Source organism: Catharus ustulatus, chromosome 8, assembly GCF_009819885.2.
Source record: "Catharus ustulatus isolate bCatUst1 chromosome 8, bCatUst1.pri.v2, whole genome shotgun sequence".
Classification (NCBI taxonomy): domain Eukaryota; kingdom Metazoa; phylum Chordata; class Aves; order Passeriformes; family Turdidae; genus Catharus; species Catharus ustulatus.
This window is the reverse complement of record NC_046228.1, coordinates 29278024-29304412: the sequence shown is the minus strand read 5'-3', so window position 1 is coordinate 29304412 and position 26389 is coordinate 29278024. Positions and strand designations below refer to the sequence as shown.

At 39.2% G+C, this 26389-nt stretch overlaps 1 protein-coding gene across 8 annotated transcripts in view; it reads left to right on the top strand.

Moving 5' to 3' along the window:
- The window catches only part of FAM13C (family with sequence similarity 13 member C), a 120364-nt gene that overhangs the window by 23326 nt on the left and 70649 nt on the right, over positions 1–26389 (top strand). For all 8 annotated transcript variants that reach the window (XM_033066541.2, XM_033066540.2, XM_033066542.2 and 5 more), the window contains exon 6: positions 11802–11848. In XM_033066541.2, coding sequence (XP_032922432.1) covers positions 11802–11848 — 47 coding nt within the window. The remainder of the gene's footprint in view (positions 1–11801; positions 11849–26389) is intronic.

Sequence of the window (26389 nt, the reverse complement as noted above, 5' to 3'; positions counted from 1 at the left end):
AGGTGGCTGCAGTCACAGCTATGAATAAAAGCTCCAAAGTGCCAGGAAAAATATTGGATGAGGTTTCTTTGATATATTCTTTCTTACTGAAGAGAATATTTTAAAGGAAAGAAAAAAGTCTGTAGTACTTAAATTTTTTTTTCCTAATCTTGCCCTTGCACTTTTGGAGACTTAAAACCTGATCTGAGGCGTAATCCAGAAAAACATGTCAAGAGGATTTGTTCATAAGTGTGCAGTGTGTTGACATCAGCAAACTCTCATTATGGCTGTCATGTTCTCTCTCTATCCTGAAGCCTCATTCTAATCTCCTGGCAGCATTCAAGCCTAGTGCTTTCCATTTTGATTGAATTAATTAGTGGAGTTTAGATGACTACCCAATTCTGGAATTGTCAGAATTTTTATAGTAGGATGTTTTCAAAGGCTATTTTTGCCCTAGTTAATAGCAAGTGGGACATTTGACTGCATTTCTGCATTGTTTAAATTGAAAATACATGGCCCATTTGGAAGCAGAGAAAATGGTAAACGAGAGCTGTATTTATGTACTTATCTTGCCTTTAAAGTTAATCTCCTGTTACTAGTCTTGAGCCTTTCAGGTTGCCATAGAAACTGCCACAGCCTCCAACTGTGCTTCTCCCAAGACTTAATTGCATTTTGAATTCCATGTGCTCTCTATTAACTGCAGCACTGGCAGACACAGGCACGCTGCAGAATGAGTTGAATTAATGGTTCAATATGATATATGCGTTTTTTAATATTATGTTTTCATATCCCTTTTCAAGTTTTTCTTCACCAGCTGGTTAAATTCTTCTGTGGAATGTAGTGATAGCACAGGGATGGATTCTCTCTGCTGCCACTAGATTTGATGTTTTTCAGTCTTTGATGCCATCAAAGTAACTGCAAGAGTCATTAGTTTTAAGGACCGAGGCTTTTTTCCCCTTGGAGAAATCAGATTATTCCTGAATTCCCTTATCTCTGCCGAGGTTTTTCTGAGTCTTCTCCTTCACCTCTGAAGGCAGCATTGAAGTGCAAGCCTGCTGTCTCAGTAGCTCTGGTAAGCTTTTGCTGACTCAATGCTCTTTTACCACACGATTTTTGCTTGATCACTGTGGGTCAAAGGCAGTTGTTCAGCCAGGCCTACTTTTAGGTGGGGAATATAAATAAATTCTTTAAAGTAGGAAAGGAGTGTGTCTGTATGCAAGGTTTGATAAGGCCTCTCTGGGAATTATTTATTATGTCCTTGATGAAATTTCTTATCAGAACTGGACTGATAATGTGTGTCATTCAACTAGCAGAACAAAATCTCAGAGATTTGTTTTCCCACTTGGCACTCAGCACCATGATGCTGTCAGTGCAAGTACAGTGTTTTTATAGTTGCCATTCTGGCTGTAGTGAGGGTGAACTCACGGGACTAGTGGTTAACATCACTCTGTGCTCATTGGATTTAAGTCCAGAACTTCATAACTAAAAAAAGTAATCCCCATTGTTCTTGTCTTGTTCAAAAGGAGGAGAGAAAACGTGTTTTCCTGTTAAACTCTCTGCCTCATGTCTGCTTTGCTTGTCTAGCGGGTAAGGGATGGGGAGTAGGACAGAGACTCCCTGTGCACTGTTGCTCTTAGACTCAGGAAATTTCTGCACTTGTATTAATGCAGGCTCAGATATGTGGTTTTATCATCAATAGAAAACACCCCACAACTGGTGAAATAACAAAGGCAGTGATGTTGAGAAACAGGGCAAGGTGAGAATTTCACCAACATGTCACTTCATGTGTGTCAATTATTCTTTTAGACACTGACCTTCTGAAGACAGCTCAAATATATCCATTGTGGCTTCTAAATGTTTCAAAGATCCTTTAAGATCTGACCCCTTTACTTATGGTTTTCATGTGGTTCATGTTGTTTGCTCTTTGTAATTCTCTATATGTGCTACTTTTCTTGAATACGTACTGGTGTTCCCCTATAAAAATATTTGTAATTAGGTCAAGTAAGCAGAGTAGCTTGTCTGACCTCAGCCTAACCACCAATATTTCTCTGTGAATTTGTGTGCTAGTTTTAGCTTTTTCAACTAGAAAGAAAATTGGGAAACAATGAAATTATGACAATATTGTCAGGATTAACTGAAAGAGTGAAGACAGTTTTCCAGCACTCCCCCCACCCCTGCATTCTCTTTGTTTTTTTTCCCCAGATTCCTTTTTTCATTAGCTATCTACTTTACACTTATTGCCACAACACAGTGCACATTCTGTCTCAGAACTTAAATCTCTTCCTACCCATCTCAGCTTTTCTTTTTATCTGCTCTGTGAGCTTGCCTGTTGAAGAGAGCTGGGTTTCTCTGCCAGCTCTGCTCAAGTTACATTTCCTCGATTGCCCTAGGGAATGCCAACACATATTCTCAAAATCTGTGTGTGCTGGAGATCTTCCTCAAACATTCTAAAAACACGTGCTTTGGGATGGGATTCATTTGGATTTGAATATAAAATAAGAATTGTTTGTTGGCTTCTTGTCACTCTTGAGAAGCTGAAGAGCTGCCATGTCTCCAGCTGTCTGTCTCCACAAGCTCTTTCCAGGCAGTGACCACAGTTCCTTTGCAGAAAGCACTGCTTGCACTGTCTCTGCAGACATTCAGAAAAAAGACCTTGCCCATCAGCTGGACAGCCCAATGGGTGAGTGTGGATGATACAATTCCTCCAAAGCCGTCTTCCCCTGGAACTTGCTACAATAGATAAGGTATCCTAGATACCAAGGCTGAGCCAAATTCCTTAAGAATTTGGTCACACTCTAACACCTTGAAAGATAATTGGTTAGAAATTAGTCTGTGTAATTGGTCAGTTCACCTTTAGAACTTCTCACTTAGATTGGATGCTGTTCCTTGTATAAACTTTTATTGGCTGTAGTTTGACCCTGAACCTATAAATATGACTGCCTTCCCTTTGTCTCAGAGAGATGCTGCTTGACTCCCTTTGTATGAAATAAAGACTCTTGTGGAACCTGTCAAGTAAGGCCTCTGGTCTTTCTCTGCTGGCTAAATGTAAGCTTCTGAGAGAAGGCTGATCGATAATAGCACTATCAGGTCCTGGTAAAACTATCACCAGGGACCAAAAAGAAAGTTTACAGGTGAGCATGTGGAAGCATCTTGGCACCAATTACATGCAGCTCCCAGCAATCCCAAAAGACAGAATTCTAAGGTGGTTTTTTTGAGATGTGCCAATAACAGCTTATTTTACTCCACTGTGGAGTGTATTGTCAAAGCTTTTTAACGCAAGCCATAATTTCTGCTGATTTCTGCAGTTTATATTGATTTTAGGATGTTCCCACAGTTGATACCTAATTGCTAGGCTTTTCTGTAGGCACATGGCATCTTTGGAGTACAGGTGGCTGGATGTTTAGGGTATCCCTGGGGCCACATCAGTTTGTGCAGCTCTGGTTAGGGATTGCAGCGCTTGTTACAGAGAGGCCTTTGTTGTACTTTCCTTCTCCTGCCTTGCCAAACACTTGTCTTCAGGTACCTTTTCTTCCCCATCCTGTGGGAGAAAACTGCCTCACAACTGGTTCTTGTGCATCACCCAGAGGTGAGCAAAGAGTAGGGATGCTGCTTCCTCAGAGCCTTTGTGCTCCTCTTCCTCAGATGAGACTCGCTGGTGCTTCTGCTGCTCCGGGATGTTTGTGTTGGAAGCCTGGCTGCTTCTGGGAGCAGGGAAGAGGAACAATGCAAGCTGCTGGCACAAGTCAGGGAGACAGATTTGAGCCAGGCTGCTGAGTGGAAGGATTAAACCTGGTAACTAACTTGTTACTTTGAGCCTGTCTCCCAGCCTTGTTCCTCAGCAGGAGAAAGGGTGGAGTGAAATTTGAGTTTTGACTAAGACAGGGTGCTGCCAAAGAGGTTCACACTTATCTCAGGTAAATATTCCCACTTGGATGAGGAGGAACACTGGGAAGAGGATGCACAGGGAGGGACAGGCTTGCTCAGCAGTTCTCTTGAGTTCGTATCACTTTATTTTTTTGTGTTTTATTTACTGCACTAAATACAGATTTCCTCTAGCACATACTGAGGAAGATGGGAGGTGACACCAGGTAGAATGTAGGCTCTGTAGGGCTAAACATTTAAAATTCTTGAAATCCAGACCTACTTCTTACTTTCAATGTGATTTACATCTATCTGCATCTCATTTGTGCCTCCAGAATCAATCCCCAGTGAAAATTCTGTCTTATCCATGTTCACCTCAATGGCCGCTTGGAAGGCTTCACCTACGAGTTAACTCATTGGGTCATTTTATGTGTGGCATGCAGTGGAAACATGCCTGGGCTCTATTAATAACTGTTCTTACACAAACAACCAATTTTATTAAGTTCTGCTGCTAATGAAGCACTGTGGGAACAAGACAACCAAAAGCTTGGGAATTACTCTACAAGGAAGAATCTCAGTGTTTCTTGGCAAAAGCTGCCTGTGCTCAAGGCTTTCTTGGTAAGAGCCAACAGTAACAAGGTCTTATTCTGAACAGGAGTCTAAATAAACTAAATTTTTCTGCCTTTTTTGAAAGCTCAAATGCAGAAATCCCAAAGTTTGTTTGAAAGAATGCTGAATTTTTATCTAGTTACAGCCAGATACTCAATTTTCATTCTAATGAAAGAAAAGAGGAATTGGAGTCCCAAACGGAGACTTATGGAAAAATCTCTTTTCTTTTTTTAAGTCAAAATAGTGGCAGGATGGAAATAGTTTTTTGTCCCTCAGTTCTCTGTCTGTTGCTTTCCTTAACATAGAAAGACAAAACTGAAAGACATATGGTGCCTTACTTAGCAACAATAGGATTACTAGCACCAGCTACTATCAAAATTTTATTGCCGTAGCTGCAGAGGTGGCTGAATTGTTGTAGATGGTCATATATAAAATGCCTTTTTTGGGGGGAGAGTATAATCAAAGCTCTAGCTAGCACTAGATTTACAAAGTCATAACTTCTAAATGCCTTTAATTTTTTTTTTTTTCTACATGTATATTGAATTTAAATATTAAATTCAAACTTGTGCCTGGAAGGTGAGTACCTGCAATGCTGTGTTGCACAGGTGAGCCCACACCCTCACCTGTCTGGTACTTCCCTGATGCACACAGGTGCAGGAATGTGGGGAACTCTTTGCCAATGGTTTCTTGGCTGGGCTGACCACTGATAGCTCTGTGGATGTGCTGTCAGCACCAGAGACTGCCTGTTAAGCTGGAACCAGCACAAATGCCATTTGAGCTGGTGCTTTGTCTCAAGGGGTGCTGCTTCAAAAGGTGTCTTTGGTTTCCAAAGATTGCCTCTGGTTGGATAATATTTCAGTATAAAGATAGCATCATCAGTGATAAGAATAAGGAAAAGATGGATGATCCTATTTATTCTTAGGTTATGGCTGTTTGTTTTCCTTGTGCTGGAAGACACAGTTAAGAGGAATTTTAGAATGAAATCTTGCATGCTAAAAGCTGCTGCAGAGCTGGCAGAAACTGATACAAGAGAGGGTGAGACTCTGCCTTAAATCCTTCTCCTTTGTGCATTGTTCTCCCTCTTCCATGGCAAAATCCTGTCTTCAGTTACCTCTGTGTTTCTGTTTTAATAACAAACTGCAGTGAGAATCTCACACTGACGGGGCAAATGTGACCCAGAGTACCTGTGCAGTGCAGAGAAAGCAGGGGCCTGTTTTCCTACTGCCAGTTTCCAGTATGTCTTTATATTATCAGTGGAAATATTAGTAGGAACCCAAGCAATCACTACTGGATGCACTGATCTGCATAATTAGTCTTCAAATAAATCAGTATGACTGCTCAATCTTTTACATTCAGTGCACATGGCAAGAACTGATGTGCAGCAAGGCCATTTGCTGAGACCTGCATACAAAAGCAACAGTAAAGGAGACACCAATCTGCAGAACAAAACTGAAAAAAATTCATACCATATGTTCAGCACCAGCGAGAAAAATGAGCCATTTATTTCCCTAGTCCAAAAGTAAGATTATAACTCTCTTTATGAACTTGTTTTTCTGGATCCAAACACAGTAAAATGCAACCCATAATTTTTTAACTGCTCACAATTGCACCTGACCACATGAGAGATATTTCTGAGGTCTTGTAAGAGCCTGTAAGAATCAGAGAAGGATGAAAAAAGCACAAAGAAAATCACAATAATAAAACAATTAAAAGGCAATAACTTTCAAAATAATTGAGGAAGTATTTAAATTGAGAAATAATCTCGATTCCCATTTCCTGGGAATGTGCACTATGCAAGGAAATAGAAGGTAATTATGCTAAGACGACCTGTGGTAAAATCTTTAATTATAATAATTCAGATAGAAGTTAATTAAAAGCACATCTTCAATGTAGCAGAATGGTTTTCCCTACATACCACCATTTGGGACTGACTCTCTTCTGCCCTGTCTGTTATTTAACTTAAATAGTTACAAATAGCTGTGAATGCAGTTCTAATTTTCTCTTATCTGCTGAACAATGGCTTGTGTTCCACGAGGGGTTGTGCAGGGCTGCAGCCTTTTCCTTTTGCAGGATAAGAAATAGCCCCTCTGAGTCCTTATTGCTGCGTAGAGAAGTCACAGGAGTAGCTGCCAAACTTGAATTTACAATTTTCCTAGGAGCTGGCCTTAGCCATGCTTTTTTTGCCCCTGCTTGCCACCCAGAAGCTGATCCCAGGTGTGCTGGGCAGGATTGATATCCCTGCTGGTGGTGAGTCTGGTGATGAAGGTGTTTTTCAAATGCCCAGCAGGTTAACCCTGCTTCTCTTTAAAAGGGGGATTTGGTAGCAGTGTCTACCTGCATGGAGAGCAATGCCAGGCTCCCACAAGCTTTTGGTAATTAATCACAGCTTATGAAGAACAGCAGAAAGGATTTCCTCAGATATTTTTTTCCAGAGGCGGTTTAAGAGTTTCTCAAAAGGTGGAGAAGTTGACAGATGGTACAATACCTTGAGAAAGCTGTGGGGTAGGTACTCCCAGTCCAGGCTCTCTTCTGTACCACGTGTCCGTGCCCAAATACTTGGCATGTTGTGGTGTTTGGTGGTCTTTTATTTTTAAGCAATGAAATTTGTTTCCAAAGCATTTCTCTATTTCTTTCCCAAACTTAAGTGCTCTGAATTATTGCTAATGGGGGTAATGTTTCATTTAGCTACAGGATTCCCAAATTAGGCTTTAGCTTATGATGTTCCAAATCAAATCAGTCCTTCCACTGTTGCAGTCCATGTTTCTGGCTCACAAACCCCATGCCAGTAGTGAAATGCATCCTCTTTTTGCTCCTTGTCCCCAAAAAGTCAGTGCTAATGAGAATGGTAAGGCAAATCAGATCTGAAGCTTCTGGGTGAGACATTAGGAAGATCTTTTAAAGAGAGAGACTGAAAGAAGAGGGCTAGAAATCCTGGGTCTTTGGCAGTGAGCCAAAGCAATTGTGTGCTCTGAGGCCATGTGTCAGCTGAAATTGGAGGGAGATGGAAAGCTGACTGGGAGGCTGGCTCCAACAGTGAGTGAACAGGACAAACACTTCCACCCTGCACAAGTTTTCTTTTCAAGCTATTGTGCTGTAGACACTTGAAAGCTGCTCAGTAGAAGCCTGTGAAGAGCTGGAGGTGCAGGGATGATACAATGAATTGATTTTTGTTGGGCAAAGCCAACCCTCTGGAGCTGCTTTCTGAACACCAGAGTGAAGTGGCATTGCAGGGCAGGGCTGAGCTGGGGCAGGCAGGAAGGAGCCAGGCCAGAGCAGCAAGGTAACATCTCCAAACTGAGATTTTAATATGCAGCAAACAGAACAAGTAACAAATTGGAAAATTACTATGAACACATTTAATCAGAGTAATTGGAAAGCATTTTTTATGAGTTTAGTCTGTATTACCCAGCTCAGTGTGGAGAAATGCTGAGTTCACAGTAGTATCAGTTTCAAGAATTGAAAACAGTGAGTGATTGCCTGGTTTTTATCAGCCCTCTGAGTGAAATTTTTCAAGTTAAAAGTAGCTGTTTCTGTTAAAAGAATAAACATTTAAGCATTTAGGCATATGGGAGTTTTTATCAACTGTCCACAAAACTAGAATTAACAATAGGTTATTAAATTTTTGTCAACTAAAATAATCTCAGGCTGCTGGTAATTTCTGTTCTAGAAAAACTGGACTAATATGTTCTGGCCATAGAATGAGAGAAAAGGCCCAGTCAAAACATAACATTTCTGCCTCTACCAATTTTAAATATTCTATACAAAAGATCCTTTAATAAATTTTGAGATTAAAGACTTAATTTTCATAGTGAATACTTAAATATCTTCAATTTAAATATATGTTATTTGTTTCTATAATAGAGCTTTCTGTGGCAAATTTATGGTTTTCAACATTAAATTTATTCCTTTATGGTAAAATCATTAATATCTCTGCTCCAAATCTCCTAGGTTCTGTTTAGAAGATGAGCTCTCAACAGCAAATGGCACACTAATTTTTCATCCTGCTTAAAATGGAGATAAAATGTTTCAGTTGAGTAGTAAAGGTATAGGTTTCGTTTGTAAGATATACCTCACTTTCTTTCATGCTAAAACAATTCAACTCAAAACTTCTTGCTGGTTCACCAGCACAGCAAGATATTTATTACCATTGTAAATTTATTTAGTACCTTCTTCATGTTACATGACCTCAGATTATTAAATTATTATTAAACATAATAATAGCTTTCAAAGAGCATAATAAAGCTAAACATCTGTAACAGTGCTACTGGGTGCTCAAATATAATTGAAAAAGTGAAGCCAAAGTTTTTAGGGATTGTTGCATACTCAGAGAAGATGCATGAATAAAATTAATACATGTATTTTTGAGCTCTGTTCCTCTTTGGAATGCAAATTCCAGCCCCTGGTTCTGGGAAGTTCCAAGATAGCTGCAGAATAGGTGAAAAAAAAAAAGTCAGATATGGATTCAGATTTGCTGTACCTGTAAGAAGCCCACTGTTTTCTGGCTGTAGCAGGTAATCTCCCAAAAGTTATGTTTTAATGAATTATCATATGGGTGGGCTCACAGCAGTTCATTTTGCTATGAATTTTGAGATACTGTATTCAGAAGTGTGTGCAGACTTTCTTTGAGACTTGGTGTTATATCTTCTCTCCCAGTAGTGGTTTTATAATTATTTTCTTTTAATGGGAAGCCAGCAAAATATTTGCCATAGCAAGGTTTAGCAGAACTAACTTAATGTGTTATGTCCAAAACACCATGGGGAAAATTTCAGCTTATGAAGGTGTGCGTTTTTAAAAAGTACTAGCTTATCTTTAAATACTCTTGCTACTGAAGAGGATGATTTGGGGGCTGCAAGCTGGTGTTTTTGTATAAGTAGATGCTGTAAAAAAGTGCCTTTGCACTGTGCTGATTGAAATTACCTTTTTCCATTGCAGTTTTCCACTTAGAATTGTACTTTCAAAGAAATGGCTTTTCTTCAGCACATTTTACCCTCTATTCAGAGAGTAGTTTGGTTAAATGCAATATGCAACAGCTTTGTGAACCATCCTGCAATGGATTAACCCTTAGTGAAAGAAGCAATAACATTTAGACCCAAAGCCTGACTTCAAAACGGAAAGGAAGAAAAACCACTGTATTTTTGAGTCTTTATCAGATGCAAAATATTTATTTTGCAGATGTGTTCTTTTCTGTGGCTCGAGATTCCTTGGCTGCAAGGGATGTATTTTAAAATTTTGAGTGAGCTGTTAATTACAGCAATTTCTTACACTAACTGCAAAAATCCCTGGAGAAATCTCAGCTCTTATGCAGAAATCCATGTGAGATTAAAAACCAGTGATGTGTATTTAGGGTACAGTGACAGAAGCAATGACACTGTGTGTGCTGTATGTTCATAGGGTGCCACTTTCACAGAGAGTATGTTTTCTTTGCTAGTATTGTAAAGTTCAGGAAGAAAACACTGCCTCTTGTCCAAGAGGCTCTAGTGAACACTTATGCAGTAATTCGAAGCTGATCTTTCTAGAGGGAGTTTGAACAAAAATTATGCTGACTCTTTAACCTAGGGGAGCTGCAGCCACTACAGGGGAAAAGGGAGGCCTAGGATAAATCCCTAGATGTTTAAGAAAATATTGGAGCAAGTCCAGAGTAAAATAAAGCAGCTGGATGGGGTGGGATGAAATGCACTGACTCACTGGAGTTTGCAGGGGACATTCCTGGGTTTATGAATTTAGAACAACCCAAGATAGAAGAGCTCTCAGAAGTTCCTGAGGAGGAGTTTTCCTTGCCCCAGTGTCTGCAGTGCTCAGACTCTATTCGCTGGTAAATCCAGCACACTGTCATGCTGGAAAGTGAGAAGTAGAACTTCTGGGCAACAGGATGAAAAAATGCAATCTCTTATTTACAGGGAGGAAATGTATAATGTAACTTGATTGGGATTTATGTGCATGCATTAGGGCAGGAAAGCAAAAAACAAAATGAGAAGTCTTGGGGTTCCAGGTGAGCATTCTCACATGCCAGCCCATTGATCTGAGAGCTCTTGAGCTCATTATCTTCCTTTTCAGGTGAGCATAATCAGCATTAGGCTTGTAAGTGAATGGAAATTCTGCAGTTTAGCACTGTGCATGAAATTCCTCTTGGCAGGCACTAAGCGCTTTGTGTGTATGTAAGATTTGGGTCTTGCTTTATTTAACAAGGCAGTTCAGTGCTTGCCAGCCTGCTTAGTATACTGAATCCCTTGGAATTAAGCTGGTGCATGTTTCCTTGACTTGGGACTAAACCAGAAGTTTTGCATTTCAATGATAATTATTCTAAGGTTACTTGAGGCTTGATCAAGATTACTTGATCACTTTTTGAGCATGTCAAGCTCCTCCTGGGCAGCTCTGATTGGGTAAGGCCTTTTCACTTCTGTGTGATAACCACATGATGGATGTAGTTGTAATAACGCTTTTGTGTCTGTACTACAATCTGGTGACTATTTGAAACTCTCTACTTTTCTAGTAGAGGCAGGAAAAATCACAAGGATAAAAAGTGAAAAGGGTGTCAAAACTAGAACAGATTTTCCAGTTTACATTTTACATGGTTAACATCTGGGGTCCAGATAAGATAAGATCTGATTCAAAACTCCATTATCTCTAAAATTTAAAATAGCACCACTGTGGTCCTTCAAAGGGGAAATTGTAGCTTAATCTTAAATAAAATCTCCAGCTGGTTTGGGGACAGACTTTTAAAATCCTTCCCCTTTGGCTACTTTGGTATTTCTTATAGATATCTCCTGTATTCAACTGCAAGCCCTTGCTGTTTTATATTTGTATCTTCCATTTGCTGTAATATTTATCAATTACAGGGTTATCACAGCTCTTCTATTGTGTAAAATTGTGGGTACCCTGAGCAAAAGGAAATTCTGGAATACGTGGAATGCATGATGTTTTCAATGACCTCTTACCCTTTGGATGCCTGTAAATGACTGCTTGACCTTTCCTGTTACCTCTGACCACATGGGTGACCTTTGAGTTCTGCATGACCTCTGACCTTTCAGCAACATTTTGAGCCCATTCTGACCTTTCAGTGACCTTTGATCCTGAGAGACCATTTGTCCTCTTGCAGTGACCTGTGACCCAGGATGGTTTCAGAACTTTGGGGATGGCCTTTGATTCCTGAATGACTTCTACTATGTTTTCTATTAAGATTCTGTTAGCATGTCCAGCTCCTTCAGCAGGGCTGAGGTCTTGACTGTAAGAACATTGAAAATGCTTAGAAGAGCCAGAAGTGCTGTTTATCCTCCAAAAATAGCTGAGCAGTGACCAAACTGGTCTGGATTTGAAATCCAGCCTTGTACATTCTGTTTCTCCTCTCTACACAGGCATGCAACACAGAAGATGCAGGAGGGGATGGACTCACATTGCTAAGGTAGGATGAAAGCATCTTTTGTTTTAACTGCTTAGTGGAAACTCCTGATAGCTCACAAAAAATTGTGAAAAATACTACTCAAACTATATGCTGTATGCTTACTCCTCTAAACCAACTGTAATTACACTTGGTTTGTTGGTGATTTGCTGGAGGAACAACCTAAAGAGTGAAACTTCTCAAAGTCTTGGTGCTGATATGTGCCAGCTGTAGACAGATACATGCAGAGCAACTAACTCCCAAAAAATGTATTGTTGATTCCTGGATGGGTTGTTTGTGTGGAGTTTTTTTCTCAGTATTCCTCTAGAATTTTATTTTGCCTATAAATCCCTAGAATCATGGGTCATGTGTTGCTGTCACCTGAGTGGCCAGGAGGAACTGCCTAGTGTCAGGAAGTTTTTGATGGATTTGCACTGGTATGGAGTTGCACCAGTTGACAGAGATACAACCAGTAAATATAGCAGTAACTGAAATCCTTTGCTGTGTTTCTGACAGAAAGACTTGGCTTCTATGAGACTGACATTTCTCTAAGCAAACAGCATTATGTTATGCCCCAAGACTGCATTTCCTCGCATCATTTCTCCAGGAGACTTAACTGACCACAGGGATGTAGCTTAGCAAAAGAATTTCTTAAAGGACTATTTTACTTAGAACCACAGCAATGTCTTCCACCCCATTTACATTTTGGAGTAAAAGTACAAATAGCTAATAAGCTAATAGTCAATCCACTGGAAGTCATGGTACACATCCCAGTCTTTAAGATATTGCGAGTTTTTTTCAGAGACCAAGTTTTTTGAATTCTCCAGTAAAACAGCTGAGGAAAAGATGCTATGGTTCAGAACAATTTCAAGTATTTCCCAGATATTTTGAACTGCTAAATGCTGCTGAAGTATCCCACTTAATATTCTGTTTGCTTTGCCAGTAATGCAGCAGATTAATAAACCACATTAGGTGGGAAATAGCTTTTTGAGAGAGCTAGGAAAGATAATTCAAGATTTTAAACAAAGCCATTGAAGCAGAAACAGGCTGGCATTTCCCAAAGGCTAATCAAATACTAGCAGAGCAGTGAGGGAGTGTAACGCATCATTTAGAAGTCAAAAGTCAAGGGAGAAGATTTTAAAAGACTTCAAAAAACACCGCTTCCATTTGCCAGCAGACAGTACCTCCCAATGTCAGGCCTCTGTCACTATAGAAATTACCAAATCTTGTTGAAGAAATCATCTGTTCTGTAAGGGGGTGTTTTCTAATCACAGTGATTGCTTAGGTCTGGTGGAGGACCTGCACATGCTCCTCACTCATTGCAGGATCTGAGACAGAAATTCTGGGTGTTTTATTTCTACATTTTTTTATCATAGTCAAACAACTGGCAATTGTTTTTTTATGGTCACAATGAATTTAATTTCTTCCTGTCATACTGTTGGTAAGTAATGGTTTGGATGTCCATCTGGGTTATAAAACAACTGAATTTCAGTAGCTGCAACGGAAGGAGAAATAAAAATGAAAAAAGGTGTGTGTAAATGTTTTTATAAATGCTGGAGTGTATCATCAGGGAGGCTATGACTGCTCAGATTGAACTCTGCTGGAGCTAGGGCACTCTTCTCAGGGATTTAAGGTCAAATCCCTTCAGATACAGAGTGGACTTAAAGCCAATTTTTCTATCTTGTGTTTGTGCTATACACTTTGAATAAAAAAATGTTTAATTCTCAAATATTTTTGGAAAATTCTTTTGCTATGACTTTGTCTACCTGAAATTTCTGCAGAACCCTAAGTTCTGTATCCTTGAGACATTTAGATTCACGTTTCCCAGAGAACTTAATGTTCATGGGTGTACTTTCGTCTACAACCAAGATCTGATGAAGATCAGGAAAGGATTTTTGTTTTCCCTAGGAACTTCACTTGAATATGCCTTTCTTGAAAGCAATGCTTTATTGTTTGTATCAGAAGTGTTGTCAAATGGGCTAATTGCTGATGTGAATTTCCTCACTTGTTTGTATTCATTTCAACAAAACTAAGTAAATGCTGTTGATAAATATTCACTCTACGAGCCTTTAGGCCAGCCAGTAAAGCTGTAACCTCAACTCTCTGTTACTCTGTACAAGTGAAAATACACAGCAATTTGTTTCTAGCAGAACAGGATGAACAATCACTTGGCCATTTAGTTTCAGGTAGTCTGAATGAAGGACTGGAATGAAGCGAGCTGACCTCCAGCAAGCAGGTGCATTGTTTACATTGAGCTCTACTGTTGGTCTAAAAAACTTATCAAATGCCAAGGTCACTTTTGAAAATAGCTTTCAGATGTAACAGTCTGCTCCCAAAAGATGTGTACTGCACAAAGTCCAAAACCCATGGAGTAAGCATGTAGGACAGAGAGCTGTAGCCTCAGTCTGCTGTGATGGGAATAAGTATTGCAGTCAAGAAGCCTGCTGAGAGTATTGTGAAGCCTCCTAATTCTGAACCAAATGTTGGTATTTGGTTGCCATAAAATCACCTTTTCCTTAAGTCCAAGCACAAGGAATTGCTGCCCAGTTTCTCAGTAAATACTTCAGTAAAGAATTATGCTCTCAAGTGTACGTGATTGGAAAAGGGCAGGAAGTCTACTTCAGCTTTCCCAAATTCTCATGGCTAATTCTGAAGTGAGAGCAAGGCTAGTTATCATGCACCTTCTTTCACATCCCTGGCATGGAATATGTTCTTTGTTGTTTGGAATGCCTTTGTGCTGCTGCTTTTATTACACAAGCAGTTTCAGAGAAAAGGATGATGCTTCCCTTTTTCAGTTACTTTAGTCATATGCTTTTATATTCCAGAACTGAAACTTCTCCCAGTATTTTAACATTCAGCGATTTACTTTTATCATGGAAAAGTGAGGACAACTTATTGTAGGTGAGCAAGTTACAGACTTTAATTTTGTCTACCAAGGGTTGTCTTCCATTTACCGTTAGACTCTCTTAAAGTAAATATGCAGCAGTACGATGCCACAAGATCCCTGTCAACTAATTTTGTGTTATGTTTCATAAAGGTTTAAGTACAGGGCACATAAAAATCTCCAGCTTAGGGATCAGATGTACAAAAAATGTATTTGATAGATGTCTACAGTTGGTTAGCAGGCAGTTTTAATCCCATATTAAGTTAGTTATTAAGGGCAAATAAAAGTGTCTGTCTTGGAGGACAGATTATGAGGATATACAGGATTCTCAAAATGCTGCAGAATATTTTTCTTTTGGGAAAAAAACCAATCAAGGCAGATCTATCCTGTTTGGGCTTTGGTTTTTCATTTTGTTACTATTTTAATGTAAAAGCTAATTATTAAATCCAATCGGACTTACCTGCTCTGCTGGCTAAATTTGAGGGTATCTGTGTCACAGTGACCAGGGCAGTGTCACCAGACTGGCTGTGCCTGCTGCAAAATGCTGCTGAATTGAGCAGCACAAAACCAGAACTATTGTTATAGGAAACTGGTCTTTTGTGCTGCCTATTCCAATGCCAGAATACTCATGTTGCCTTTTGGAAAGAGATGTGCAGAGTTACCAGAGCCCTTAGAACACAAATTATTAGTGGTACAACACGGACATACCTTGTCACATCTATCAAGGGTGTTTTTTTCAGAAACTGCCTAGGGATTAACAAACTAGCAGGTCCATCAAGACAAGTCTGAAATGGATGAAGTGTATTTTGAAGGAAGAGATCACACGGTTGATGTTTCTCTTCCCTTCTTTGCTCACCTGATACTCATTTCATAAAATACACAAAGGTGATGGCAATTAGTAGTGAAGACTAAAGATGGCAAAAGATAACTAGCAATGGCAAGTGTGAGATAAAGATTTTCGTGGTATTTTTTCCACTGATGTGATATTTTGTCAGTTCACACTTCATATTTTAAACTGCTGGGGGGTTTTTTTGTTTTGTTTTGTTTTTGTTTGTTTTTTTGTCTTTGAATTAGGTAGATTGACCAAGGTTTGGAAATCTGTGGTTACACAATAAGCTTGAGATACTCATGCCTCTTGCAGAACAATAGGGGACTACTTTTAGGGTTTTGCTTGTTTGTCTTATTTTGGTTTTGCTATTTTTTTTTTAATCTTCTCGTGTACAAAACATAGGCAATTAAAAATCCCATTTTCAGATTTGCTTGGTAATGAGGTAAATGATGAAGACATACTAATCAGTAAAAGCTCTTGGCTTTGCATTAGTCTTCCAAAACCACTTTTTACATTTTGTAGTTTAGAATGTTAAGGAAATTCACTGTTTTGTATCTTTGTTCACATCCATACTCGTGTATGTGGGATTACCTTGGTGTTAGCTGAAGTGATGTAAAATTCTACATGAAGCTTTCTTTCCTTTGGTTTTAAGAAGCTTTTTTTGCTGCTTGATATGAATTTAACCCAAGTAAACCTGGTTAAAGGGCAATACATCTATATTATTTTGCTCTAGCTTGACTATATCAGCTCAGTATTAGCTCCCCATGGTGTGGCTGCACAGCCTTAGTGCAGAGTGATGGGTGATGTGGTGTGACCCCACCGTGCTGGCTCCCTCACATCTGACCTGTTGTCATCACTGTTCCTCTACTCCACTGCTTACATTGACCTTTTGAAGTTTTGGGGCTTTGTTTGTTTTTGTTATGTGGTGGTTTTGTTTTTCCCACAGCAATGTTTGTAGCAGGATTTCTTTCTGTTTATGCAATCAGGCTGGTCAAGAGAAAGACAAAGTCAAAGTGCAGTCATTCTGGGCACTGCCCTTGGGGATGGAGGGACAGATAGATCCAGGCAAAGCAGACACAGTCACATCTTCCCTGACAGATGAATGATTATGGGCAATGTGATCCACTGTCCAGAGCCAGCTCAGCTCTGCTGGATACTGACTGACACAGGGGATGCCACAGGGAATTTCTAAAGTGGTTTCAATGGGGATGCAGACAAATTATGGAACTACTTTCTGCTACTTTCTAAGCAAGCATTGTGCCAAAGGTCAAGCTCTCATTTCTAATTTTCACTGTTAGGAAGGATAGAAATTAGAAAAAAAAAATAGAAAGGAAAGAGCTTCTGACTATTTTCCCAAACAAAAGAGAATAATTTTCATCCAGTCTAGTAAAATTAAATCCAGTAACAAGTGACTTGCAAAATCCTTGGAAAGTGTTGCTGGAAATTATCGTAAATTGTAGCTCAGTGGATTATTTTTCAGCTTTGAGACTTGGAGAGTAAAGCTCCACAGGAGTTGTTTTTTGCAGATTTTAATCTGCAAGTATAATTCTCTGAATATCCCTCATTTTCCTTTAACAACAGTCATTAAAATTTGCCAACATCTCACCCTTTCTTCAGAGAGCATGGCAGACTGAGGCAATAGCAGTTTTCCAGACTTTATGCCAAAGCAAAGTTTTACCTTAATTGTTGTCAAGCAGTTTGTTTCTCTCACAGCTCTAAAGCAGGTGTCTGTATCTCAGCAGAACAGTGCCATGGTAAATTGATAGAGGCAGGCACTAATATATATCCCTGAGAGTTGAAATGCTTTGAGGATCATGAGTCATATCAGCTGTGTGGCTAGAGCTGAAGAAATAGAATTACAGAAACTGTTTTCCTATTAATATCTTCTGAAAATAGAATTTATGTAACTTAAGAGCTTTGGTAGCCTATGTGAAAAGTGAAGTCAGTCCTGTTTACACCAGGGACTATTTTGAGCTAGAAAATTCATAATTCCTCCAAAGGTTGAGGTTGAACTTGCTTTACTTCATGCTTAGAGTCTGTCTCCTATCAAACAGCAAGGTTTCATTGCTGGCATAGCTGTACATCTGCCTAAACCGCTCTGGAATAACAGGGCTGCATCTCTGATCTGTCTGGTGGAAAATCTTGGCTGGGAACTCAGTAGAATCACCTTGGGCAGTAGATACTTCAGGGGTGAGAGGTGTATAAAGCACCACAGGGAAGCACTGTGTGGTGTGGCTGTCCCTCAAGCAGGGCTCTTTCACCCTGTGTGCCAGAACCAGCCAACACACTGAGCTGGGGTATTTGGTTTTGCAGATTGGGGCAGCAGGCATCACTCATTTCAGGATGCAAGCACAGCCTTTTATACAAAAAGGTAACAAAGAATGATACAGAAACCAATGATTTGATCACTCATGCTTATATAACAAAATTCACAATGTGTATATGGTGGTCTGGGTCCAGCTCATTGTACTATCATTGACATACAAAAATTTCCCTAAGAGTGTAATTTTTAGCTTTATAATTGTCTATACTAACTTGAGATCCTATTTTCATCCTGTCTGCTACCATGAAATTATTATTTAACCTTATACTCTGTTGGAGTTTTGGCTTGAATCTATTTGAACAATTAATTGTCAATGAAATAAGGATTTCCAGTACTCAGTTCCTGGGGGCTCTTCATTGCTCTGCTGCTCTGGCACCTTGTTGTCATGGTTTCAAGAACAGCTCACAGTCCCTGTGAACTTTTTTGTGGATTTTTTAACATCACATGACATCAATATAAACCCAGGGGTTTTCCTAACTGGAGTTAATTGGTAACTGAGTGTTACTTTTGCCAAGTGTAGCTGCTGATTGTGTTTCTATTCAGAAATCTTTTATGATGGCATGCAACTTGCTAAGATAAAGTTGCATTTTCTCTTAGCTCTTGATGGTTCCTATGGGATAAAATTCTCCTCCAGAGAAACCATAAGCCAGTTATGTCAATGAGGGAAAAAATTCCAGAGAAATGGTTAAAGAAGCACATTCCCAAGTCAGAGCTCTTGTTGAGGAGAATAGATTTCAAACGTGTTAAATATACTTTAAATTACAGACTTGGATTCCTCTGGAACTTCTAATACCTTTGAGCCTTTTTTTCTTCTAAATTTTTCTTTCTTCTACTGTTGCTGAGTCAAACAAAATCTGCCTGTGTTGAGAATTGCTAATTGGGCTTTTCAATTACCATAAAATTTGTCAGTGCTTTATGAAGTGTGTTGCTGTTGTGTGCTGCAGTGATAGTGTAATTAAAGCAGATGCAAAATATATAAATAGCAGCTCCTTCTGCATGTGCCATTGCTCCAGGCTGTGTGTGAGCAGCCCTTGGCTCCAGGGAGCAGGGTGGTCCTGATGTCGATGGCAGCACGTCGTGCCAGGATCAGCAGCTGTGGGAATGCAGCCGGGCGCTGGGCTCTGCTTTTGGAGCTGTTCCCCAGCTTCAGAGGGAGTTAATGTCAAATCGTTCTTCACATAGGGAGGGGATGAAAGAGAGTGTTTCAAAGCTGATTTTATTTGCTGCTGAAACAAAGTTAGAGAGAAAAACTCTTCAACTAATTGAATTAATTTTAGCTTTCTACCCGAACTTTAGCATTTTGCATTTTTCATGACTCAGACTGCATGGGAAAGATGGTTTGCAAAGATTTTTTTCCTAAAATGAGAGCTGTCAATATGGAAGATTTTAGTTTTTATATTTTTGTTTAAATATTTTTGGTTTTATGTTCGAATATGTTTTTATTTTGCTCTTTGTGTGATTTGTTCTTCTGAGCCATATTGAAGATCATTGACTTTGTTGCTGTCCTGCAGATAAGTCTTTTAAAATAACCTAGCCTGGGAAATAACAGACAATGAATTTTACAAACTCCTTTCTCAGAAATGGCACTTAAAATCTGTGGTTTTCTTCTAGAGTGACATTAATGCTGTTTGTGGCACAGGAGGACTGTCAAGAGAATTCAGAATTAGAGATATGAATCATCATGAAAACAGTGGTAATGTTATTTTCCAGGACTGCTGGTCTGTGATGTAACTCTGGATCAGATCTCGCTTTATTACTGAGAATAGAAATTCAGTGGGATGGGAAAGAAGTTCCCTGGTCCTCCTTGATGATTTCTTTGATACCACAAGCTATCTATATGTTTAATTCCATTTAATTCTTTTGGAATAATTCAGTAATTGAGAGTAATGGCACAAAAACCTATCTGCACAGGAAGATGAGAATGCTAGCTATTTACTGCAACAAATTTCAAAGCATTTCCAAAGAGGATGAAATTGGCCAGAAAGTTGTTTCTGTTATTTCTCTCAGATTGCTGAATAGGGTATTATTCGGCCAATAAATTAATTACCAAGCTTCATGAAATTTTCTAAACCCATAAGTGAATAGCTAGCAATATAGCAACTGAATATACTAGCAATATAGTGCTGTACAGATATACAAAAACTGTGATTTTGCCTTATAGTTCATTAAATAATTAATCATTTGCTCTAATATTTCAAATTCCCTGAATACTCAGCATGTTGGGTTGAAATGCTGTCTCTCTTGCTTTGGCTTTCTTGTGATCTGAAGATTCAATTATGGTTAACTTCAGTTAAGTAATTCAATTAAGGTTTTGACTGTTTATCAAGTAATGAAATAATTTTGGTGACTAACAAAAATAATATTTACCGTTGCTTTTCACTATATTACAGTACTGGACTTCTGTGAAAAAAATGTTTCTGGGGTAATTAAAAGCATGAAGTCTAAAAGCTTTTGGTATGACCAATGGGGATTGCTGTGGAGGCCCTTTCTAATTAACAGGGCAACATTTTGCTTTTACTGCTCAGCTGGTTTCAGGGCAAAGTTTTTATTCTGCAGAGAAGGCTCAGAAAATTTTTGTTACTGAGTAAATGTCTCAATAACTTCTCCTCACATGCCGCAGGCTTATCCCTGGATGGAATAAGGGAAAGCATTAGTAAAAGCCCAGATTCCTGGTGAAGAAGAGGGAATTATTTCTTTCAATTTGACTTGTACATGGAATATTTCCAGTGTTTTAATATTTATGGTTAAATGTTTTTTGCATTTTATGTAGTCTATAATTCTGAGAAACAGCAGTGAAACTTTTCTTACATATGACCAGTACTGTAAATTAATTAGAAACTGTGCCCTTGCTACCATCATCCAACATCTGAGTCCTGCCTGTGCCACTCCAGTTGGAGCTCATTGTCATGCTAAGTCGCTCCTGTAATGGTGGACATGTATACACTAAAACACCCTTCCCAGTTTGTTTGCAACAGGAAGAAGATTTAGATTTGGTTTAGAAAGGCAGTTCTGTGCCCCACTTGGATGCTGAAAATGTTAATGCTCAGTGGTCTTTCCTTGAGTCACATTGCCTCTGAGAGGAAGGAAACATGGACTGGAGGCTCCAAAGTGGCACCTGGATGCTGGTGGGCAGGGCAGGCACATTCCTGGCAGTGCAGCTGTGGCTGGGGAGGGCTCTGGGCGTGTGCGTGGTGAGCTCGGGGCTGGATCTGAAAGGGGCTCAGATCTCATGGCCAGGGCAGGGGGGGCACCAGGGCATTCAACTGTCACACCTGGCCCAGACTGCCTTGTGTGAAGGGTGGGTGATGTACCTTGGTTCATCTGCTATTCAGTGCTGATATACTGATGATTTCTGATGAAACACTGGCACTCATTTATCACCACATTTCCCAAGGAATGCTCCATTTTCATTCAGGGCTACCCAGACCTTTGGCATTTTTGCATCATACACATTGCAAGTACTTTTCTTCCAAGTAATACAGCAATATAAGTGAAATAAGAGTATTTCTCAAAGCTAATGATTATTTATTTTGTATTTCCCATATAAAGGGGTTAATAAGGAATAACTTCTTTAAAAAAACCCAAACTAAAACTTCATACTGGTACTACTTCGCACTACAAGTGCCACAAAAGCAAAGTTTCTGAATGTCTGTTTTGGTTTTATTATAATATGTTGAATTGGATATGTCAGCAGGGGCATTTTTCTTTCTAGATTTGAAGTCCAGAGGTTTTCCAGACAAATAGCATATTTCCTGAGTTGTTGGAAAATTCATGCGGAGCAGCTTCACATTGGCCAACTTTGCATGTCACCTCTGATGTTTCTGTTGGCTGGCAAAAATGGCTGTTATTTGTGATTTCAGTTTTCTGTTGTGCTATTCCTACTTCTTTGGACTCTTTCTCTGCAAAGCACTAGATCTAGTAGCCCCAAAGTGGGAGACTAAATATTAAAAGGAATGACAGTGATTATATTGAATGCAGGCAAACATCCAATCATGCTGCTAAGATGTTTAAAATCAATTTTGGTACATAAGTTGCTTGATGATTTTGAGAAATATTTTTATCTCTGAGAAGACTGATAAGTGGATAATTTATTCTTTTGTGAGCACAAATGAACAAATGCGTTTTGTATTTTTCATCTAGGCTGTTCTATGAAGCAGAAAATACAAGATTGCAATCTTTTTGAGTTTCAGATTCAGTATGGAAAAGCCTAAGGTGTCTTCAGAGAAAGTTCTGAAAAGTTTGCTACTTATGCTTCTGACTTGGTTATTTCAGAGACTACACTAAAACTGTCACAGGAAAGTCAATATCCTCCCTGAAATTCAGTCCATGGGTTTATTTTTGCTGGCTTATGACTATATATTCTTTCTTTACAAAATAAAATCTGAGAAAAAGTTTTAGTTGAACCCTTACAATTGTCAGCTTTCATCCTTTACCCTTTGCAGGTTTAGTGACATTTAGTGACAGAGAATCTTATTAGAACTGTGTGCTGCAGATATTTTCTCACGGATAATTCTTTCCAGTAAAATCCTCAATGTGCCAAAATATTGCTTTTTTAAATGCTCCTCCCTTAAAAAATCAAATCTATGAACTCTTTCACCACCTGTCCTGAAGAGAATTAAATTGACACAGATTTTTTGAGCAGTAACCAGAATGCCCTTCTCTCCCCCAGTCATGTTTGAATTCAGTATATTGTATTTCTTCTTAATTCTTTGATGTGGAAAGCTTACTACTCTTTTTCAAAATTACAATTTTGTATAAAAAGTGCTTCAATTTTTCTCACCTATTCAAAAACTGCATCCATTCATAGTCCATAGCGTCTTTTGGGAATGGTCTGCATCACTGCTTCTAGTTTTTCTTGTGGCTTTCATTTCAAAGGATTTGTTCAGATAAGCAAGGACTGCCCTGAGAGGTGGTAACAGAGTTTTAAAGAAGCTGTATATAATTAAATGGTAAATAGGATAATTTGCTGGGATGTTATTTGAGAATATTTTAAGCCCTCAGTCTGGTCACATCTGAGCACCTAGGAAGACCACAGAAGATTTTACCAGACTTGTAAAAGTGTGGTGTGGTTCTGCTGGGAAAGCAGATGGTGCAGGAACACGGTGGGTGGGCTCCTGGATAATATCCACCCAAAGCACACAGCCTCAGGTGTCATGGAGCTCCAGGGAAAACACAGGATGGTTTTGCACTGATACTGGTAGATATTTTTGGGCTGACAGGTAAGGGCCAAGTTTGCACCTTGCTCCTGCCAGGGCTGAGATGAGGTCAAGGAAGGGTTGCAGGAGCCAGAGTTTCATTAAATTTACGAGTTCTCTAAGCACACACTTCAGGATGGGAGGAGGTACCCTTGTCCTGAAATTTAGTATGGAATGGACAACTTGATTAGTTTCCCTTCAGTGGAGCTGAAAGGTGTGAGGCAGGTTAATGAAAGTATTATGAAGTGGTCACCAAGGAAATATGAGCTTCTCAACACTTCATTCTCCCTCTTTGAATTAGATTCATCTGTCCATTTCAGTCTTTTTCCAGTGAGTTTGCTCAGATTGATGACAAAACCAGCTTCATTTTAAAATACACCTTGAAAACAGAAAGGCATTTTTCTTATTATATATTTATAGAGTGTGTACATTAGTTGATTTACAGGAGATTTTTGCTCCAAGTGTTTCTGTTTTATGTGTCTATTTGTCTACTGCAGTTGGATAACTGGAACTGCTGTGAAATACGTGTGAGGAAAAGGACAGTTTAGGATTAGAGCAGCTGTAGAGACCCACACAGGTTATAAAAATCAAGTTAGGAGCTGATTAAGCACTGAAAAAAGGAGCCCACACTGAGCTTTGGCCTCAGTACAGCAAAGTAAGAAGTGCCTGTGGTTGTTAACCAGTTTAAAATTAACTTTATCTACCTGCTGTATTAGAGTTGCAGCAGTGACCACAGACAATGTGGTTGCAAATTTCCAGGAGAAGGTATGCTACAAATACTTGGAAATAGCCAAATTATAAACTCTTATGTTTATTTTTTGTGTTTTTCTGTAAAAATGGACTTCTTGTGTCAGCCTACAAATATTTTCTTATTAATTGAATGAGAAGTCAAACATGCTCCAGTATCATAATTTTTTTTTCTGCTTCACAGTCGTCCTGTAAATTTGAAAGGAGCACTCTGACAATACTTCAGAGGGTGGTAAACTTTGTTTTTGAGAAGGCTAATTACTTATATGTTATTTATTTTATTAACAGTAGTCTCTCCCAGTTCAAATTTAAGTTGGCCAGAATATATTAGCTCTTTATAGCCTGGACATCAGACTGAGATATTCATGTTTACCTGAAAGTGAGTACTTTTATGAATATCCACACCTGGATCAATATAGTTTTTTATGCGAAGGTTGCCATTTTTGCTTACCTTTAGGGTGAACATTTGAGGCATTTGATGCTTTGGCTGTTCTTTGTCATCTGAAATGCTACTGGAATAGCTTTCCTGTCAACACAGGCACCTGGGCTGGTCACTGGCTGTTTCTTTTCTCCCTCTGTCCTTCAAACAAGAAAGTTCAGGGAAATTTAAATTTCTCATGAGAAGATGGCAATTTTGTTGCTTAATACCCAGGTATTAAAAAATTCTATTTATCTTTCTTTTTCAATGCACAGGAGTCGGCTCTTTCTAAAATCTCCCTTTCATATCCTGACATAGATCACAAGGTTAGATTTATCCATCTGTGTCTATCTTGGACTTCTTGTTTTGGGTGTTCTTAATGTCATTATATCTTGCTGGTCAGGACAAAATTAGTTTTTTTTGGTCAGAGAGATTCTTTCTCATGTTCCTCTCATGTTCATTCTGACTAGGAAGGAATGGTTTTATTAGGGAGGGAGACATTTTCATTGTCTTTTTTGCCTAATTTGAGGGATGACATTGACATTTCTGGGCACTGACCGGTTCTGGAACTTGTTATACCATTGTTCCTTGTGTTAAATGCTGACATTTAGACATGTGTCAATACCTTCAGGTTTTTTGCAGCTTTGTGTATGTTAAGATGGAGATAATACTTCAGCTTTTAGTGAAACCTTAAAAAATTGTGTAGATGCTCAAGCTGTGTTTTACTGCAGCATCTAATGGTGTTAACATTGCTGTGGTTAGCTGAAGTACAAATTCCATGAAGAACAATAGCAAGTTCACACCTCAGGCATTGGTTCAACCCCTCACAGGATCTGTACATCGGTTCACACTGCAAGTGTGATCCAGGTGGCCAAAAACTTAGCAATATCCTCTTTTCTCTGCATTATCTTCAAGGAGTTCAGAAACAGTGCTCTGAGGAACCCTTGGGTGAAAAATTGCCCTGCTGAAACAGATGTGTGCCATTATTTCTCATGGCTCAGTACTCAGTGCTAAGCAGTACTGAGGGGCAAACACTGCATGTTCTACTGCTGGGCTCAGTGTCTTGCTCTGCCTGGCCACTGCCTTTCAGAGAGGGCCAAGGTAGTGGTGGGGGAGGAAGCCTGGGTTATTTCTATTGCTTGGCTTTTGAACCAGCTGGGAAATGCAGGAAATAAAGTTTTTAGAGACAAGGTTTTGAGGTGTTATATTCCCTGCTTCTCAGAGTCTGAGGTCCGTTTGGTGAGTGTTTCCTCTGGGAGAAAGTAACTCATATGAGAAACAGAATGGACAAATGGAAAGATTTCTGATATACCTATTTTTAGGCAGTTTCCTATCCAGATTAAGGCAGTATTTTGTATTTTGGTTTTCTTAGGAGCTAAAAATAATCTCTCCATGGCATGATTGTCCCTCAGCAAAGACTCTTTCTGTACTGTTCCAAGCTCAAGGAGTTCACAACCTTCTGAAAGTTTCTAAAGTGGTATCTAGAACTAAGGCAATAAAACAACTCCTCATTAAAAAAACAGACATGTAATAACACAGTGAGGCAGGAATGTCTGATACAGGTATCTGTCAGCTGGAGACTGTTAAATCACACTTGATACCAAAAGGGCCCCAAAGTCACTGAATTAATGAGAATCATCTCAGTATCATCAGGCCACACACTCAGAAAATAAGTGCCCCTCACTGGCCAGGCTCATGAGTGGCAACAATTTACCCACACACATTGTTCTCTGACTTCCTGCCAATGTAATTCCATGGAATATTTAGTACATGCTATCAATTATTGTATTTCTGTCTTATTTAAAAACGAAACACAGAGGCAAAATTAATTTAGCTTATGAATTGACCAAGACAAGAAATGAAAATTATATCCCAGCCTGCAAATAACTAAATAGAAAACAGGAAGCTGAAGCCACAGAGAGTGTCAGCACCTTCAGATGAGCCTGCATAGAGGGATCCATAAACCCATGGTTAGTTTGGGCCTTGCTGAAGGGTTGAGGTGCCTCAGATATATTTGTCTCACTTACCATGAGATAGTCCACAGAAACAAAAATCAAAAATTGTGGTGTGATTTTCTTTAAAGATTACTGGGTTCAACATTGCCATACAAAGTTGGTTTTTTTTCCTATAATATTGAATATGGCTGGGAAGGTAGCTATGTATACTCTT